General features: G+C 44.2%; 1 protein-coding gene across 1 annotated transcript in view; it reads left to right on the plus strand.

The window, feature by feature from the left end:
- FNTB (farnesyltransferase, CAAX box, subunit beta) overlaps positions 1 to 18,753 on the plus strand; it is a 54,798-nt gene that overhangs the window by 33,510 nt on the left and 2,535 nt on the right. Inside the window, exons 7-11 of the mRNA XM_081146717.1 lie at positions 2,930 to 3,016; positions 8,524 to 8,653; positions 11,255 to 11,387; positions 15,328 to 15,439; positions 16,355 to 16,469. Of these exons, the coding sequence (XP_081002843.1) occupies positions 2,930 to 3,016; positions 8,524 to 8,653; positions 11,255 to 11,387; positions 15,328 to 15,439; positions 16,355 to 16,469 (577 nt within the window). The remainder of the gene's footprint in view (positions 1 to 2,929; positions 3,017 to 8,523; positions 8,654 to 11,254; positions 11,388 to 15,327; positions 15,440 to 16,354; positions 16,470 to 18,753) is intronic.

Below are 18,753 nucleotides of genomic sequence, written 5' to 3' on the forward strand. Positions count from 1 at the left end.
CCACACTCCTGCCTGACTTGGCTGCAGATTGGGGGTTCCCGTGATGCCCTCCTCAGCTTCAATAATTTGCTAGAATGGCTCACAGAACTCAGGGAACCACTTTACTATTGCTGGTTCATTCTAAAGGATATTATAAAGGATACAAGTTAGCACCAGATGAAGAGGTATATAGGGCGAGTTCTGGAATGTTCCAGAGCTCAGGAACTTCTGTCTCCATAAAGTCGGGGTGTACCGTGCCTCCGGCAGGCACATGATGCATTTATCAACCCAGAAGCTCCCTGAACCCCTCATTTAGGGTTTTTGTGGGGGTTCCATTATGTAGGCATGATTGATGAAGTCATTGGCCATTGGTGATTAACCCAATCTTCAGCCCATTTCCCCTGGAGAGTGGGGCTGAAAGTTCCCACCTTCAAACACATAGTTCCTTCCTCTGGAAACCAGCCTCCATCCTCTAGGAGTCACCTCAGGTATGGTTGAGTGGAGCTTGTTATAAATAACAAAACACTGTCCTATCACACGTATAACTCAGAATATTCCAGGGGGCATAGGATCTCTGTGCCAAGAACTGGGGAGAAGACCAAATATCTATTTATTATATCACAATATCTCATATCTGTTGTTAAAAGATAAACTGAGGCACATTAAAGATTCTTAAGAGTTTATTTGAGCAAAAATCAATTTGAGTGGGGTAGCACCCAATCTAGCAGATAGAAAGGAGCTCCGAGGAGCTGCACGAAATGAGAGACTTTTATAGGCAGAAGGGAGCAGAGATACAGAAGGTACACGGGGCAAGAGGCAGGCTGCTCTCCTCTCCTCTAGAGCATGGCAGGGTTTTATCAGGCAGATTACCTAACTAGTGCTGACCAGGCTATTCCTGATCGGCTGGTTTAAGGTGCCATTTCTGGGAGAGCTGAAGCTGTAACTAAGTATTGGTTTTGCATAAGTGACTCCATTTTGGGCCTCTTACCTTGTTTCTAACACTGTATAGGCGAACAAAGCCAATATAACTATCGAGGAAAAGCAATTTAGTATTGTGTAGATGCTTCTTAAGGAAAAGTTAAAAGAAAATTTTTTCTTTCAAGGTCACTACATTTTGATTCCGGTTCTATAGATATTCCAACCAAATACGCAGTCTTGAAGTTTAGCTTTTTAAAACTTCCTGAGATTATTAGGCAAAAGCCAACAAACCCTGGCAAGATTGCTTTGGCATTTTATCACATGTAGGTGACAGGGCATAGAGTGTGTTCCAGAAAGAAGTTCTGTGCTGCTCAAGTTTAGAGGGCCGAGGGGGCAGTGGGAGAATGGGGGCTGGAAGGACCGGCGGGGAACAGATGAGGGTCCCCAAAACCTTACAAAGCCCAGCGTTAATTTAAGGGCGGTGGGAAGCCACTGACAGGTTTCAAGCAGGGAGTGATGTGATCTGACTGGATGTGATGTGATCTGTATATTATTAGTTCCCCAGGTGTAATGAACAGATTGTAGTATTTTAGCAAAAGTCTTCTGGTTTCAGGGCTGGAGGGAGGAAGACCAGACAGGAGATTGGTCCAGGTCATGGTGACTTGGATTTGGGTGATAGCAGAGTGGATGGAGCAGGGGACAGATTTGAGAGACGTGGTGACTGGATGGAGGGAGAGAGGAAGAAACTGCACCAAAAAGAAGTATTTTGTTCCCTCCCCGCGTCAGCGTGAGAGCTGGGGCTCGGCAGCGGCTCCTGGCAGCCCGTCCCCGCCCCTCCATTGAGGAGGACACACTACATTTTTGGCCACCTCCCTACCTCAGAGGTTACATTAGGATTCAAGAGCAAATACTTGCGAACCCCTTTGAGGGGCTCGAGACCTGAAGGATGTTAGATCAGACCTTCGAAGTTAGCTCCTGGGAGGCGGTAACATTTGGCGCATGGGACTGTCGCGTGGGCCTGATGCCTCCCGGAGCACCCGGCCTCCGCGCGCCTTCGGCCAGCTGAGCGGCTGATAAAGATGCTCGCGGGGGACAGTGCTGCGGCTCCTGCAGGGGTTTCCTTGGAACAGACACCTCCGTAAGTTTGGCCTACTGTTATGAATAATATGGAGACTAGCATCTCCTTGTTCCTCCCTCTTATAGTTTCTTAGGAGGCCTTAGAGAGGATTTGTTAGCAAAATGAGAATTTTTGTCTTCAACCTAAAATGGAGCTGAGATGCTGGCTATTTGAAAAGATTGTAGGAGGGAAGGAAAGACCGTCTGAAATACATGTGTCCTGAAGACGGTGAGGGCTGGCAGAATTATTCCAAATAAAGTAGGACATTAAAAAATAAAAAGGCGTGTTCTTTTTCTTTTAAAAGTGTGTGTGTACCTGTGTGTGTGTGTGCGTGTGTGTACTGGTGGGCGCTTGAAATCAAAGTTTTTTCTCCTTCTAGAGGCCTAAGGAATGTATCTGAGTGGGCTCATCCATTCCTCTCTGATCCAAGCAGCCATGAAGGTCTGGTGGCCTGTTTTGCAATGTGCTCGTTGCAGGAAAAAAATACAGTTCAGCTTTAGTGTGTCCGTGCCACAAACAGATGGAAATCCTGGCTCTAAAACAGTACTGACATCTGAATGAGGGAGCGGATCAGAAGTGCCCGAATGACACCATGGAATTTTGGAGCTAAATTCACTTTTGACATGAACTGATATGGCTGTTATTTCCTCTGATGTAGATGTGACCATGTGGAGGTAGGGAGAATAGAATGTCATGTTCTTTCACTGGGACCATGCTGTGAGCAACTCGATCCAAATAAAATGTCAAACCTCTCAGTTGGAGACCCAGGAGGACTGACCCTGTGCCAAGAGTGAGGACAGGAGGTGATTACAGCTTACCAGGCAAAGAGAGCAATCTGCCCAAGAAGCTCAGTGAGCCTTATTTAGGCTCTTCCTTAAACCTTAACACTTTTCCCTCTATTTTCTGTCCTTGCAGAAGTGCGTACTGTGCCACCTCGGTAGCTTCTTTGACCAACATCATCACTCCAGACCTCTTTGAGGGCACTGCTGAATGGATAGCAAGGTGAGAGAAGCTGGGATGTGTCTTGGCCTCTAGGATAGCAGGTGGTCAAAGATTTCTGGAAAAATAAATAATATGAAAAAGGACTGAAAGAGAAAATAAAATGATAAGAGATGTATTAGGGTTGTAGCATTGTGCATTTCTAAGTTACTTTATTTATTTATTTATTATTAATTTATTTTTTTAAATATATCTTTATTGATTTCAGAGAGAGGAAAGGAGAGGGAGAGAGAGAGACAGAAACATCAATGATGAGAGAGTCATTGATCGAGCCCGCAACCCGGGCATGTGCCCTGACCAGGAATCAAACCCTGATCGCCTGGATCCTAGGTCGATGCTCAACCGCTGAGCCACGCCCGGCCGGGCTCTAAGTTACTTTAAAGGTTTCCTTTTTCCCAAACTTTCTTTAATGTTTTATTCCAGTTTAGGTTGGCAAAGATAAAAAACTTGGTTAGACTGCGGTAATAGTGGGAGTTTAAATGGATTTATCCAGTTTGGAGAGCAATTTGGTAATATCTCAAAGTAGCCCTTGCTGATGACCAGTAATTCCACTCCTGCAGAAACTCTCACACAGATGCATGAGAGAGACAAACATAGGACTTGTTTATAATAGCACAAAGCTGGAAACAGGTTTAATGTTCATAAGCACAAGATGGATCAGTAAGTTTTGGTATAGGCACATGGGAATATAGCCATAATATAGCCATTAAAATGGATGAACGAGAGCTGCATGTATCAACAGGGACAAATCTCAAAAACTGTTGAGTAAAAAAGGGGGATGTTAAAACATGCCAATCAGGATATTTACTTAAAAATTTAAAATATGGCCTGGCCAGGCGTGGCTCGGCAATTGAGCATCGACCTGGGATCTGGGAGGTGGCAGTTTGGTGCCTGGTCAGGGCACATGCCCTGGTTGTGGGCTCGATCCCCAGTTGGGGGCGTGCTGGAGGCAACCGATCAGTGGCTCTCATCATTGATGTTTCCCTCTCTCTCTCCCTCTCCCTTCTTCTCTCTGAAATCAATAAAGATATATTTTTTTAAAAATTAAAATATGCAAACAATTCTATATTGTTTATGGAAAGAATCACACGTAATAATATAAAAACATGCATGGGAAAGATAAACACCAAATTCAGGATGGTGGTTACATCTGGGGATAGAGCAAAGGAAATGAGGCCAGGGAAGGTCTACACATCTCCACAGAAGACTTCAACTGCAATTGTTTATTTCTTTTTTTGTTTTGTTTTTGTAATCCTCACCCAAGGATATTTTTTCCACTGATTTTCAGAGAGAGTAGAAAGGAGAGAGGGAGGTAGATAGATAGAGAGAACATCGATGTGAGAGATACACATTGATTGGTTGCCTCCTGCACACGCCCTGACCAGGGCTGGAGGTTGAACCCGCAGCCCAGGTACATGCCCTTGACCGGGGAATCGAACCTGAGACCCTGCAGTGTGCAGACTGACTCTCTAACCACGGAGCCACACCGGCCCAGGCTGTAATTCTTTCTTTCTTTCTTTTTATTTTTAAAAAAAATATCTTTATTGATTTCAGAGAGAGTAAGGGAGAGGGAGAGAGAGAGATAGAAACATCAACAATGAGAGAGTCATTGATCAGCCTCCTCCTGCACACCCCACATTGGGGATCGAGCCCGCAACCCGGGCATGGGCCCTGACCGGGAATCGAACCTCGATCGCCTGGATCCTAGGTCGATGCTCAACTGCTGAGCCACGCTGGCCGGGCTAATTATTTCTTTCTTTAAAATAGTTTTTAAAAACCCTGATATGTACATGGTTAAATTAAAGGTAGGTATTAGATACATGTATGTTCTATATATTATTTCCTATACTTTCCTGCATGCTTCAAATATTTCATCATTAAAAAAAAACCACAAAGTATAGTAGATACATATGGATATTATAGAAAGATACCCGAACTGTATTGTTTTATTTTTTACAGTTTTATTTTTATCAAAGTACTACTACTTATTACTATGAAATATAATTTACAGCTAAACCTGATGCTATACTATGATCATATTTATTTTTTTGTATAACTTCTATTTTTTTAGAATTAATCATTACCTCTTTTTTAAAATGTTTGTATCATGAATTCATCCCCAAGCTTTCTGCCAGAGCTATAAATTACTCTCAGTACAGTCAAACACTTCAGGTCATGTATCAATTCTCTTGTGTGTGTGTGTATTTGTGTGCGCGCGTGCATGCATGTATCTTGAGTTATCCCACCTAGAGCCCTCTGCCCTCCTGCTTCTGCCTGGACAGATTGCTCTCAGCTTGCCTCACAGCAGGCCTCCAGAAGCTTCCTTTCAGCATGACATTCACTTCACTTCTCTGCTTTGTTGAAGCCCTGTCCTCCCTTCCCTTGGTCTACTAACATTTTATTTTAAAAATTTTTTATTAATTTTTAAAAATATATCTTTATTGATTTCAGAGAGAGAAACGGAGAGGGAGAGAGAGAGAGAGAAACATCAATGATGAGAGAGTCATTGATCAGCTGCCTCCTGCACGCCCCGACTGGGGATCGAGCCCGCAACCCGAGCATATGTCCTGACCAGAAATCAAATGCCCGGGCTGGGCTTACTAACTCATTTTAATGAAGCACATATTCCAATAAATCTTCCAAAACAGCAGTTGGGTGATACATTTAAAATTAATTTAATTTAATTAATTTATTTTTAAATATTTTAATTTTTTTTTTTTTTTTTTTAAGAGAGAGAGGAAGGGAGAGGGACAGAGAAAGAAACATTGATGCTAGGGTGAAACATTGATTAGCTGCCTCTAGCACAGCCCCCTCCCCCACTGGGAATCAAGCCTGCACCCAGGCATGTACCCTGACCCGGAATCGAATTGGCAACCTGTTGGTGCGTGGGACAATGCTCAGCCAACTGAGCCACACTGGCCAGGGCTCCTGTGTTTGCTCTTTTAATACCATCCTATAAGTAGGGTTGGTCTTCTAATTTTTCAAACATTCTTTGCCAATTTTTCATTTCTTAATCTTTCTTATGCACTTTCTGAGAGATTCCTTTATCTTTTATCTTCTAATTCTTCTGTTGTTTTATTTTTGCAGTTCTATTTAAAATTTTCCAGAGCTTATTTTATCTTCACTTATAACAAAGAATGCTTCTTTCTTACATACTCTCTTGTTCTTGTTTTAGGAATATTTTATACCAACAGTATTTTTATTTTGTATTATGTTTTATCTAGAAACAACTTCTAAGAAGTTTACTTCTGCTTCCTGCGTTATTTCCTCCAATTTATTTTTGTTTGGGACTATCTCTTTACTATTGGAGACTTCACTCACATGTCTGGTGTTAGGAGTCAAGTGCTAAAATCTGATGGGGAGCTAAGTGTGCCAGGCAGGCTAGGATCCAGCCATTCACTGGGGAATTCTCATATATCAGTATCTGTAGGGGTTTTTTCTTGGTCGTGTGAGTTTCCCGCAAGAAGAATCTTCCAGACTCCTGGTTGGGGTATGAAGTTGGCTGCCAGCTTTGCGAAACATTAGCAGGGAAAGAGGTTGGGAGTGTTTACGTTCAGATTGTGGACTAACTTAACTCCCTGCTTAGTATAGATTCTTGCTCTCAGATGTCCTGGATGTCCTGGAATTCAGGTCTCCTGAAACCACCCTTCTTCTGTTGGGTTTCAGTACTTTTGCTGGGTACCTGGAGGTCTAACGGATTCTTATATAAATTTGCAACCAATCAACTTGGTTCAAATGCATCCCACTCGTAGCGGCTCCTTGTGTCTCCAGTCCCTGGGCGTTTCGGTGGAGCGGATCACCTTGCTTTCTGCTGCTTCCCTCCCCTCCCCGTGCTGGTTTAGGTCTCTATTCTTTGGTCATTTACTTCTCCTGTCTCTTCTTTTCTAGCTTTCAGAATTTATCTCCTGCCTATTCATAGTCTCTCCTATTCTCTTATCCCTTTTAAAATTTCATTTTTTGGGGCTCTTGTGTTCAATCCTTTATGTTTAGCGAGAGGACACTCCCAAAGAATTTTACCAAGTTGCTTCCATGCATGTGCAAACAAAGGGAGGGAAAGTGGAGTATATATATATATATATATATATATATATATATATATGCATATTTGTGTATGCACGGGTGCATGCGTGTGCGTGTGTACAGAGAGAGAGAGACTGAGACAGAAACCGACAGGGGCCACTGCTAGTGAGAGGGACTAGGAGGCCAGGGTGGGCAGGAGACCTACTTTTCATTGTTTATTTTTAAACTGTTTGAGTTTTTTTAATTAAAAAAATTTTTTTAAGGTAAGTTAAGATAAAAATTTTAAGATGTCCCTTGCATATGTATTCTTTACTCATTAGAACTTTCAAACTTGAGCTGTTTCTATGCGTCGCATAGCCAAATGTATGGGAAAGAAATTGGAGTGTGTGTTGGGTGGCAGTGGGGTTGGGGGACAGATGATGCTCAGAATCTGTGCAGGGAATGGTAGCCAGTGTTTCACTCTGCACTGCGAGGTCTGCACTGTGATCTGCCTGGGCCTGTGGCTTCTCTGAAAAGGAGCCGTGAGCTCCCAGCCGCCCGGCCTCAGGGCGAGGTGCCTGGAAGACAGGAGGAATCCTGCTGCCTCTCTCGCATCCGAACGATCTGTCAGCTCTTGTGTATATCTTTCCATAATTCCAGAATAATATTACAGTATATTATCATTTTATAACTTTTTCATGTACTATATCTGGAACATCTTTAAATAGACTTCTGTAGCATTTGAAATGACTGTGTAGTATTCTGCTGTATAGATAGATATACCAGGATTTATATAACTAGTCCCTTACTGTTGAGGGTCTGTGTTTCACATCTTTCACTGTTATGAATGGGAATATACTGAACACTCTTAGAATCTGATCTTTGGAAACACTCTTATTTTATAGGATTAATTCCTAGAAATGACTCTATATTTCTGGGTCAAAGATTATGCATATCTTAATGACTAGCAAATATACTCTTAATACATAGTCTAACCTCAAATAATAATTGTAATAATAATAAATGAGTAATTTGAATATATAGGAAATTATAATTTAAAAAAATAAGTTTATTTTGAACAGTTATAAAGGTATACATGTTTACTATAGCCACTCTTGAAAATACAGGAAACTAAAGAGGAAAAATATTAGCAATAGACCTTTACTAAAAGATAACCAGAATTAGCAATTATTTTTCAATTGTATTTTAACCTGATGGTTATCATACTATATGTTTGATTTTATAACTTTTTCCCCAAAAAGTAATGATTTGAGGTACTATGTTTGTTACATAACTAGACTCTTTCTGAGCTGCTTTTTTTTTTGGGGGGGGAAGGCATTTCCAAAAGTTAATGAGGTGGCATCTTTCTATTCATAGTTGTGGTTTATGCCTTAATGTGAGCGGACACATTCTTTGCCATCCAGGGTCCTACATTTGCGCCCGTCTACTCAGCCCTGCCACTCATTGGTTGACACTCACCCCTTAATCTCCTTTTCCCAATCTCCTCCTAGGTGTCAGAATTGGGAAGGTGGAATTGGCGGGGTGCCAGGGATGGAAGCCCACGGAGGCTATACTTTCTGTGGCCTGGCTGCACTGGTCATCCTCAAGAAGGAACGGACCTTAAACCTGAAGAACTTGCTGGTGAGTGTCTGTTGATCGGCTTCCTCCTAGGCCCCCAGGCCCCGGGCAATGTGACTACTGGACAGGCTTTGGGAGGGTCTGGCTGTCGGAGGGGCTCACAGTTCCTGCCTATGGCTCCTGAAGCAGAAGTGCTGTAATGCAGCTTTAGGTAGAGTTGCTGGAGTGCTCACACTGTCTGAGAAAGTGGAAGCAGTAGACATCTGCTCTCAGTTTCAGCGCCCTTCTTGCCTTTCTATCTTCCTGCCCTGAACTTTCTACATAGTGTGTTAGGCCAACTCCAGAGTTTTCTTGAGTCCCTCAGACATCTGGTATGAGCCAGAGTACCTTCCTCAGACTTCCAAGAAAAACGTAGTTTCAGTCTCTTAAAATTAGGGGTTCTCATGTGTCTTAGAATATCCTAAGAGAAAAAGTTATGAGGAGAGCTTCGAGGCATCTTGAAGTCAAGCTTTTATTACCTACCACGCTATGTGAACATTCAGTAACCAAATTTAAATTTGCTGGGCAGAGCTGGGTAACTGCTTTGAGCAGGTGGCCCAAACATTTACATCTGGACTCCAAGCTCCTGAATGAACTCAGAAAACTGTCAGCTTCAAGGAGTCACTAGATGATAGTTCAATTATCATTGGAGACCTAGTGCACAAACATACACACACCCACAGCCACCCAGGACATGTCTTTGGGAAGCATTTTACTCCCTGATCATGGCCTTAAAGCAAACCAGCTGCAACTGACAGTCATTTTTTTCTCCCAAAGTTCATAGGTCAGGCTCCTATCAAAGGAATTGTCCTGAGACCCATCGTGAGCTTCCCAGAGAGTTTCTGTTATACTCTGTAGAGATATGACTAGCAGCATTTGTCTTCATCCTTAGGAAGCCTCCTGTAGCAGACTCTTTTCCAAGGTTGTTAAAGGCCTGAAGGTTCACACTGAAATGGCCAACTTTGTACACTGGACTCTGAAATCCACTAAAACCTGATTACTAACAAAGCATGAAACACAGAACTTCCATTTCTCAGGCAGAAATAAAGAATATAATTAGCAAATGCCTATTACAAAGACAGTATTCAGGATTTGAACCCTGTCTCTACCACTATCTAGCCATGTGACTTTGGAAAAATTGTCTAATCTCTTTCAGCTTCAGCTCCCCCCCCCCCCCCATAAGGTAGAGATAATAGTTCCTTGAAAGTTAAAGGAGAGAACATATATAAACAGCCTGGCACATGGGAGGTGCTCAATAAATGTTAATGTCCTTCTTACCCAAATTACTCCATTTACTTTGGGAGAACTAGGGCCCATATCCGATGGATTTTATATAGTCAATAGGATGAACCCCTGGGCTTAGGCACTGGGAAAAATTAATTAGCCTGGCTTAAAAACAATCTGTGGGGTAAGTGAAATGAAAAATGGGCTTCCTGCGACGGTGTCTGTTATCTCTTTTCTTGAGTAATGTGTAGCTCACTTTTACTAAATGGCATCGTCCCTAAAGCACTGTTTCATTTAAGACTGACTGGGGATATACCAGTGCCTACATCTGCAGTGCAATTTTTGTGTGTGTGTCTTTCATTTAAGTATTTGGGATTTTGACTCTCTAGGTGGGTGTTGCCTTAAACAGGAATATCATCTAAATTCTACAACGATTAACTTTAAGGAGGACTGGGACCCAGCCCCATACTTCCCCTTCCCCCTTTGTAGCTACTTTCAGGAACTCGGTCTAGTGAGAATCTAGGTACAGGGGAAATACCCTGCTCTGTACCAGGCAGCTCTGAAGTCCATGGCTGGTGGCTGCTACCGCCTTGCCAGGCTGGGAGGGAAATGGAAATATTATCTGCTCAGCCAGTTGGTTTGTAGGGGCCCAACCCGTGACTATCTTGATCTTAGTTGTAGAGTGTGTTTAGGAAACTTGGAGATAAGGGAGGAATGGTAATAGCATGTGACCACTAAGTGAACATCAAGAGCCATTTTGCAGGTCCCAAGTAAAAGATCTTCTTCTGTCAGTCAACCGGGTTCCCTGGAGAGGCTAGACCCGAGAGCCATCACCAGTCATGGGACTACTGGCTCCTGCATTCTGTCTTGTGAGTGGCTTGCTTAGAGACCTGGGATGCGTTTCCTCAGGAGCCAAGTAAAAGTCAGGAATAGTTTGAGAAAATCTGATGAGATGTGGCATAAAATTCCATTCACCTGCTTTTAATAAACTTCCCTGAGCAGGGAAAGTGATTAGAAATGAGCTCCTGGTGGTCTTGCCTTAAATTTCCTAGTGACGCCCTGTTTATTAAGAGACATTTGCAGGTCTCCTTACAAGCCAACTTGGCCTCTCTTCTCTCAGCACCGGAACCCATTTGGAACCCGGGAAAAGGTGGTTAATTGTGTCAGGCTCTGAACAGAGATCAGTCCTGCTTGCCTTGAAAGGGTCGGCTTAACCGCTCCACTCAAGGCCTGAGGTCTGAGCGGAAAGAGGTAAGAAGCCAAAGCACCAGAACTGTGAACACCAGGCAGCCGGGAGGCAGGAGCCCTCCCTCCCCAGATTGGCCTCTGGAGAGCATATCTTGCTGGACTTTGTGTCTCTTTTAGCCGACAACTGCCTCTCGCTTTTCGTGTCATTCTCAGCAATGGGTGACAGGCCGGCAGATGCGGTTCGAAGGTGGATTTCAGGGCCGCTGCAACAAGCTGGTGGATGGCTGCTACTCCTTCTGGCAGGCTGGGCTGCTGCCCCTCCTGCACCGTGCGCTGCACGCTCAAGGTGAGCCCGAGCTGTTGGCGGGGCTGCAGGATTTCCCTGGGCTGCTGACCAAGTCAGAGAGCCAGAGTGCATTTCCAGAGGGGTTGAAATAGCTCTGTCTGTCCTGGATTTGAGTTCCCAGTGTGAAACCTCGTCTGAGGCACGCACATGCAGGCTCAGGTAGGAATTTGTTCCGATGGTTTAGGGGTCATGGCTGCTTCACACTGGCTGTGGCTAGAAGGAGGAGGGTGCCTGTCCTGGGCCCCACAGTGAACTGTCACCCCAGCTGGGTGTGAAGCCACAGTTTCCAGTGCAGTGCTCTGTATTGGTCATATCAGAACCGAAAACCCACGCTGGGCACATGGTCACAGCAGTGACTGACAAGGCAGCTGCGTAAAGGGGCAGAGAAGCGGAACCCACCGAGAAAAGATGCCCCGTGTCTGTCTGGTTATGTAATTGCCACCCTCAGAAATGTTGTATTTTAAAATGTTGGAGAATCCGAAATGCAGGCTTGTTGCACCTGTACTACCAGAGTGGAGAGACCGTGTTCTTCTCTGTGGTGTCTCCAATGGGAGTGCAAAGCCAAAGCAGTTAGACAGCAAGCAAAGCGTCTGGGAGCCTTCCCTTCTGACCTCTTGAAATCTCAGGCCATCTGCTGACTCCTGAATTATCTTTCCCATTTATTTTGTGTGAGAACAGGATGTCCCTGAGGAAGCAGTGGGAGAGGGAGGCATGGCTGCTCTGCTGGGTGCTGATCTGTTCTTGGAGTGAGATCCCTTGGCCCAGGGGAAAGCTTTTCTTTGGATTTTATAGTTGGGCAATCAATTGCTCAACTGTAGAAGATGAGATTCTTTTCCACTGCCCACCCCCACCCCTAACACACACGCACGCACACACACACACACTTCTCTCCTTGTTTGGCTGTTCTTTCTGAGCCCCTTTCTTTAGTTTCTTAATTTAATTTGAGTTGTGGCCACTTTTGAGACTGAATTGAAGTAAACAGAGCCTCTGTCCTGTCCTCCCATTTGCTCTGTCTCAGTCTGTCCTGAGAGTCCTTGGCCTGGGGCCCCTGGGCATTCGGTCTCCTGATTCTGGAGCCTGCATGGCCTCTGGCTTGACCACTGTAGTGGGGGAGTCAGGATTTCCCCCAGGGTCCAGCGTTTTTGAAGCAGAAATAACATGGGGTTTTAGTGATCTTTTTATTGGAACTGGTGAGATTGGACCCCTGGTAAAACCGTCAGCCTTTCACAGACCTTTCCCTGGCAGGGGTAGGATGCAGTCGTCCTGCCGTTGCCAGGAAAACTCAGAGACAGAGCTGTAACCGGAGCACCTCCTGCCAAAGTCTTCAAGGGGGGCCCTGGTTGACATTTTGTTTATTGTAGCACAAGTTCTGGAGGACTAGTCACATTCAAAGCTTTGCCTGTGGAAAGGCTGCCTGTGAACTGGTGCTTCCAGCTTTTTTCACTGCCTGGGAGAAGGCCCGAGCTAGGCTTGACACTCGGCCGGTGGTTCCTCAGAAACTGGGGACTTGGACCAGGCAGGGTCTGGGAAGAAGGGACATGTTTTTTGTTGTTGTTTTTAATTTATTGATTGATTTTTTTAGAGAGAGAAACATCAATTTGTTGTTCCACTTATTTATGCATTTATTGGTTATTCCTTGTATGTGCCCTGACTGGAGATCGAACCTGCAACCTTGGCGTATTGGGATGACTGAGCTACCTGGCCAGGGCCAAAAGGGACATGTTTTGAACAGTGGACAAAATAGTGACATTGGGAGTCAAAAGGAGATGTAATGTAGAAAGATATTTAGAATATACTGTGCTCAAAGTTAGGTTTCAAAGCAGAATGTACATAATTCCAGTTTTAGTGAAGAGCTGACTCCAAAAAATTAATAGAAGATATCTGTGTTGTGAAATGATGGGCGATGTTTGTTTTCTTTCTTTTTACTTTGTATTTTCTAGTTTTTCTATAATTACTATGCACTTCTTATATAAAGAAAAACAACAAAAATTCTTTTACAAGAGAAGGGAAATTATATAAACAAAACAAAGCAAGGAGGGAAAAATATTTGTGACAAATGACAAAGGGCTCATTTCTTTTTTTTTTTTTTAATATATCTTTATTGATTTCAGAGAAAGGAAGGGAGAGGGAGAGAGAGAGAGAAACATCAATGATGAGAGTCATTGATCGGCTGCCTCCTGCATGCCCCGACTGTGCTCACGGTGGGGAAAGAAGAAAGAGTGGAGTGATTATAACAGTGTGAGTGCCGCAGTGAGCACGTGCCTCGTGGCGTGAGCCGGAGAGTGGGGACCCGAGAGCGGCTCCTTCCCCGGGCTCGGCCCCTGTGCGCCTCTTCTAGAGCAAGCGTGACTCGGTGTTGAAGATGGGTGGTTTCTGTACATGACCCCCAAGTGTCCATTGCGCCACATCTAGTGTTCAAACCAGTAAATAGCAATCACTTTCCAACTGCCCCCATCTCTTCCTCTCTCATTTAAGAAATTTGAAAGCTATTTTTTTCTGTATATTCTACATATGTAAATACCCCACAATTAAATATTTTGCTTACATATTCTCTTTATATACTGCACTTTGTAAACAATGACAAATTTTTTCCATAGAAGATTCTATACTCATATATAGGAGAGTTTTGGCCCATTGCCTATATTAATGCAGTTACCTTGTACATTCACTTAATGAAATACTATGTGGCTCTTCAGAATGTTGGTTATGAAGGTTATGTAGCAGAACAGGAACGTTTACATCTATGGTGTTAAATGAAAAACTTAAGATACAAAAGTATAATAACTATATAGAAAATTGCTTGGAAAAATACAAAAAGACTGAAAGAAAGAAAATACAGCTTTCAATTGCTATTTACAGATTGTTTGCTGTCTTTGTAGCCCAGGTATCAAATTATCAAACAGACCAAGGACTTAATGCACATCCTATATGTGTATTTTTTTAAAAGATGTTTTTATTGATTTTTAGAGATAGAAGAAGGGAAAGGGGGAGAGAGAGAAACATCAATCCACTGCCTCTGCACACACCCCACTGGGGATCAAGCCCACAACTTGGGCACGTGCCCTGACCAGGAATCAAATAGGCAACCTTTTCGTGCACGGGACGATGCCCAGCCAACTGAGCCACACTGGCCAGGGCCTATATGTGTATTTTTGAAAATCAATTCCAATGTAAATGTCTGTGCACATCTGTCTCTCAGTGATTCATCCCTCTTCCCCACTTGGGGGCCACTTGATAACCATGTGACCCCCGGAATTCTCTGATGATACTGCTCGAACTTCAGAGTAAAGAAGCCCAGTTGCTTGACAGTCCTTCAGGATTATTGCCAGAACTGCCAATTTCTACTTGGGCTACCATATCACATGATGCAGGAGGGCAGTTCCTAGCAGTGCTTCTCAGGAACATTTTTCAGCAAAGAGAAAAGTTGGAGAATTACCTTTAGAGATAGATTAAAATCAGGCTTAGAAAAGTAGAATAAACAGACATGATCACTCCTGTTAAGAGTTCTCTTAGCTATTTAGAGTCCGGTTAACAGGTTTCAGAGATGAGCTAGAGGGAATGTCTTAGAAGCCCAGACCGAGGCGTTGAGGACCAAGTCAGGAGCAGTAAGAGAGGTCAGTCTGGAAAGCCAAGCTCGACCACGGCTGCCACAGATGTGGCTGAAGACGGTCACCTTGGGTAATGGCTGCACTTCAAGCAAAGCAGAAGCCACTCTGCACTGCTGCTCTTTGATTCACATCAAGGTTCAGGAGAAGGGACATGTCATGGGACTTGGGTAAAGATATCAACTGTCTCAAGATTGTAACTTTCAACAGTTGTCTAAGAAGAATCGAGGGAAACCTTGACTGTTCCCGTTGGGTAATAAAATACAAAGAAGTCATGGGCGTTGTGCTGGACTTCTGCTGGCCTGGGCCTGCGCTGACTCTTTGCCTTTCTGCAGGAGACCCTGCCCTCAGCATGAGCCACTGGATGTTCCACCAGCAGGCGCTGCAGGAGTACATCCTCATGTGCTGCCAGTGCCCCGCAGGGGGCCTTCTGGACAAGCCTGGCAAGTGAGTGCCTTCCCTCCGGGAGGGAGATGGAGAGGGGACCGAGGGTGTGACTCGGGGCTGGTGCCCACCTTTGAAAGGAGGGTGTTCCTTTCCATCCTGTTGCTTACTGCCAGTGTGGCGTGGGGAGAAGCACCCCAATTCTGGAGTGCCCCCATTGAGTGCCATCAATCCTGGCAGCTCCAGTGCCCATCCTTTCCCCCAGCTTACATGCACCCCCTCTCCAGACAGGCAGATTGCTGGGTTGGTCGTTTTTCCTCTTTTTTCTTTTAACCAAACTGATTAAAATAGAACAGGATCCAGGATTTTAAAACCCTTGAGTACTGTAAACAGAGACTATAATCACAACCATTACGGAATAGCTTAAATACCTTCAGGTGCCAAAGAAAAGAAAAAGGGAAATCAAATAAGGTCTGTTCCCTTTGCTTCTCACCCACCATGCGGGCTCGCGCACACACACACACACACACGCACACGTGCACACGTGCAATGCACACGCTCCTGCTGCTGTCAGTATCCAGGGGAGAAGGCCCAGCTGAAGGCCAGTCCCCAGCAATTTATCAGAAAGAATTTGGCCCACTTCTAGACATTTTGGTGGGTTTTTTGTTTTTGTTTTTGTTTTTTAGAAAAATATATTAATTTAGCACTAGCACTACCCAAGAGAGTCCTTTCTGGAAGACAGCTGGAGGGACTGACTCTAAAATGACAGTGTCTGCCATCTGGCAGTGCTGAAGGATGGGGCTTTGAAAATGCAGCTGGGGGAAACCCGGTGCCCTGGGTCTGTGTGGGGAGGGCAGGGCGGCACTGTGAGTGTGTGGCCTCTTGAGTCTGTGTGGTCGCTTTGTTGTTGAAGGTTCTGGGGGTGGGGAGGCCATGGGGAGCAGAGGAGCACCTGCTCAGAGCTGCCCTGTCCTGCAGGTCTCGGGACTTCTACCACACCTGCTATTGCCTGAGCGGCCTGTCAATAGCCCAGCACTTCGGGAGTGGAGCCATGCTGCACGATGTGGTCCTGGGTGTGCCTGAAAATGCTCTGGTAAGGCAGATATGGGCACCTAACACCCCTTCTCCACAGGGTCCCCAGGAAAGAGCCAGATCTGCAGGACTGGCCCTGTATCTCCTGTGTGGACAGGCTGGTGGGCTGGCGTCACCACCCTCCCTCGGTTTACAGCCCATTTGTGAGGATGTGACTGTGGAGGAAACATGCCTGGAGGCAAAAGCAAGGTCCTTGGTGGGGGTCCCAATCTGTGACAGGTTTTGTGCCTTCATCCCAGAGTCTAGGGCCTAGACCATTTATCACTAGTTTCCTCTCCGAGGAGCTTCTCAGAGGCAGTGGGTTTCTGCCCTGGCAGCCTCGCAGCGCTCACTGTGTGGCTGGCTGTGTTTCTGGAGCTCTCAGCTTGCGTGCCACCTCTCCAGAGAAGCCTTCTCAGCCCACCCTTCGTAAATGAGATCGCCCAAAATGCTCTGCCACGGTGCCTTGTTTGTGCCCCTCATAGTACTCAACACAGTTTGTTTAACTTGTTTTTGTCTCCTGTCCTCAAAAACTATCAGCCTCATGCAGGCAGGACATTCATCCAGCCCTGGAGCAGCCTGGCTGCAGGAGATGCTCCTGAGCCTGGGACACGAGTCCAACTAAGACTGTCCACAGCCATCAGATAATGGGGCCCATGCAGATTGTCATGAAATATTTTCCACAGAAGCACAAATGGCCAGTAGATGGATGAAAATCAGAGTAACAGCCACCAGCTTTTTCAAGTATTAACATTTTTCCACATTTTCCTCCCATGCACCCCTCTTCTATTCTTCTTCCCTCCTTCCTGGCGTAACCCTGTCCTAAATTTGACATTTATCTTGCCTGCAGATGTTTTTGTGCTATTATTTCAAATGCATGATTCATTAACAATAGAGTTGTCTTGTATGTTTTCAAACTTTTATAACAGTATCTACTGTGCCACCTCCTCTGCATTGCTTTTCTCACTGGTCGTTATACTGTTGGGGTTTATCTGTGTTCATATGTGTTGCTCTAGTCTGTTCATTTTAACTTGTATGGTCTTCCCTTGTATACATGTATCCCAACTTATTTTTCTAGTCTCCTGTCAGTTGACATTGAGCTGGTTTCAGTTTTTGCTGTGACAGTGTTGCAGTGAACGTTGTGATGTTAGAATTTCTCTAGGAGGGGCTTGCTGGGATGCAGAAGACCCACACCGCCACCTTCCTAGGTGGCACTGAGCCTCCCCCAGTGGCTGTGCTGTTTTACACTCACCGAGCACGGAGCTGCCCCACAGTCAGACGTTTCCTTTCCGCCAGTTTGATAGATGTGAAATGGTATCAGTTTTGCTTTGCATTTCCCTGGCCACCAGCGAGTTTGAGCATCTTTCCAAATGTTATGTCCTTTTGTGTAAGGTTTGCTCTTATGTATTTGTGGGAGCCCTCTGTATGTCCTTGATACTGATCCTTTGTCAGTGGTGTGTGTGTGGTGAATCTCTTCCAGTTTGTGACTTGTCTTTTCATTTTGTTTTTAGTGTTTTTTGTTGAATAGAAGATTTTAATTTTAAAGGGAAAAATTTTATTTGCCTTTTTGGTTTTTGAGGGTTTTTTTGTGTGTGGGGGTGGGTAGTTAACTAAGATATGTTTTCCTATGCTGAGGTCATAAATATATTTCCTTCTAGACATTTTAAACTTTTGCTTTCTGCATCTGTTTTTTCCTCCTGTAATCTATTATAGTATGTTTAATTAATAAAGATTCTCATATTAACCATACATTCTCGGGATAAGCCCTTCTTGGTCATAGTCATGTGAATGTGTGTATATGTTTTTTAATACACCGCTGGATTCAGTTTGCTAATGTTTTTGGCTAGTATTTTTATTTAGGATTTTTTCATGTATGTATGTTAATGAAATTGACCTAAATTTTTGTTTCATTGTGCTTTTCCAGTTTGTTTCAGGATATTATAGCCTTATAAAATTAGATGGGTATCTCCCCTCACCCCTTCTCTTCAGTCTTTGAAAAAGTTTGTGTAGGTTAGAGACTATCTGTTTCTTGTAGGTTTGATAACACTTGCCTGAGAAACCATCTAGCCTGGTGTTTTTGGGGGTGGGGTGGGGAATGATGGTAGCAGAATAAGCAATTGTTATTATTGATTTAATTTATTTATATAGGTTTTAAAGAAATTCTTCTTAAGTCAGTTTTGAAAATTTATATTCTGTAAAGTCATTCAGTTTATCTGAAGTTTTATATGTCTGGCATGAACTTGCTCATAGTATTCTCTTAAAAATTTTAAAGTCTCTCCTGCAGTGATGTCCCTTTCTTCATTCTC

The sequence above is a fragment of the Miniopterus schreibersii genome (assembly GCF_964146895.1).
Source record: "Miniopterus schreibersii genome assembly, chromosome: 1".
In the NCBI taxonomy this organism is placed as follows: Eukaryota; Metazoa; Chordata; class Mammalia; order Chiroptera; family Miniopteridae; genus Miniopterus; species Miniopterus schreibersii.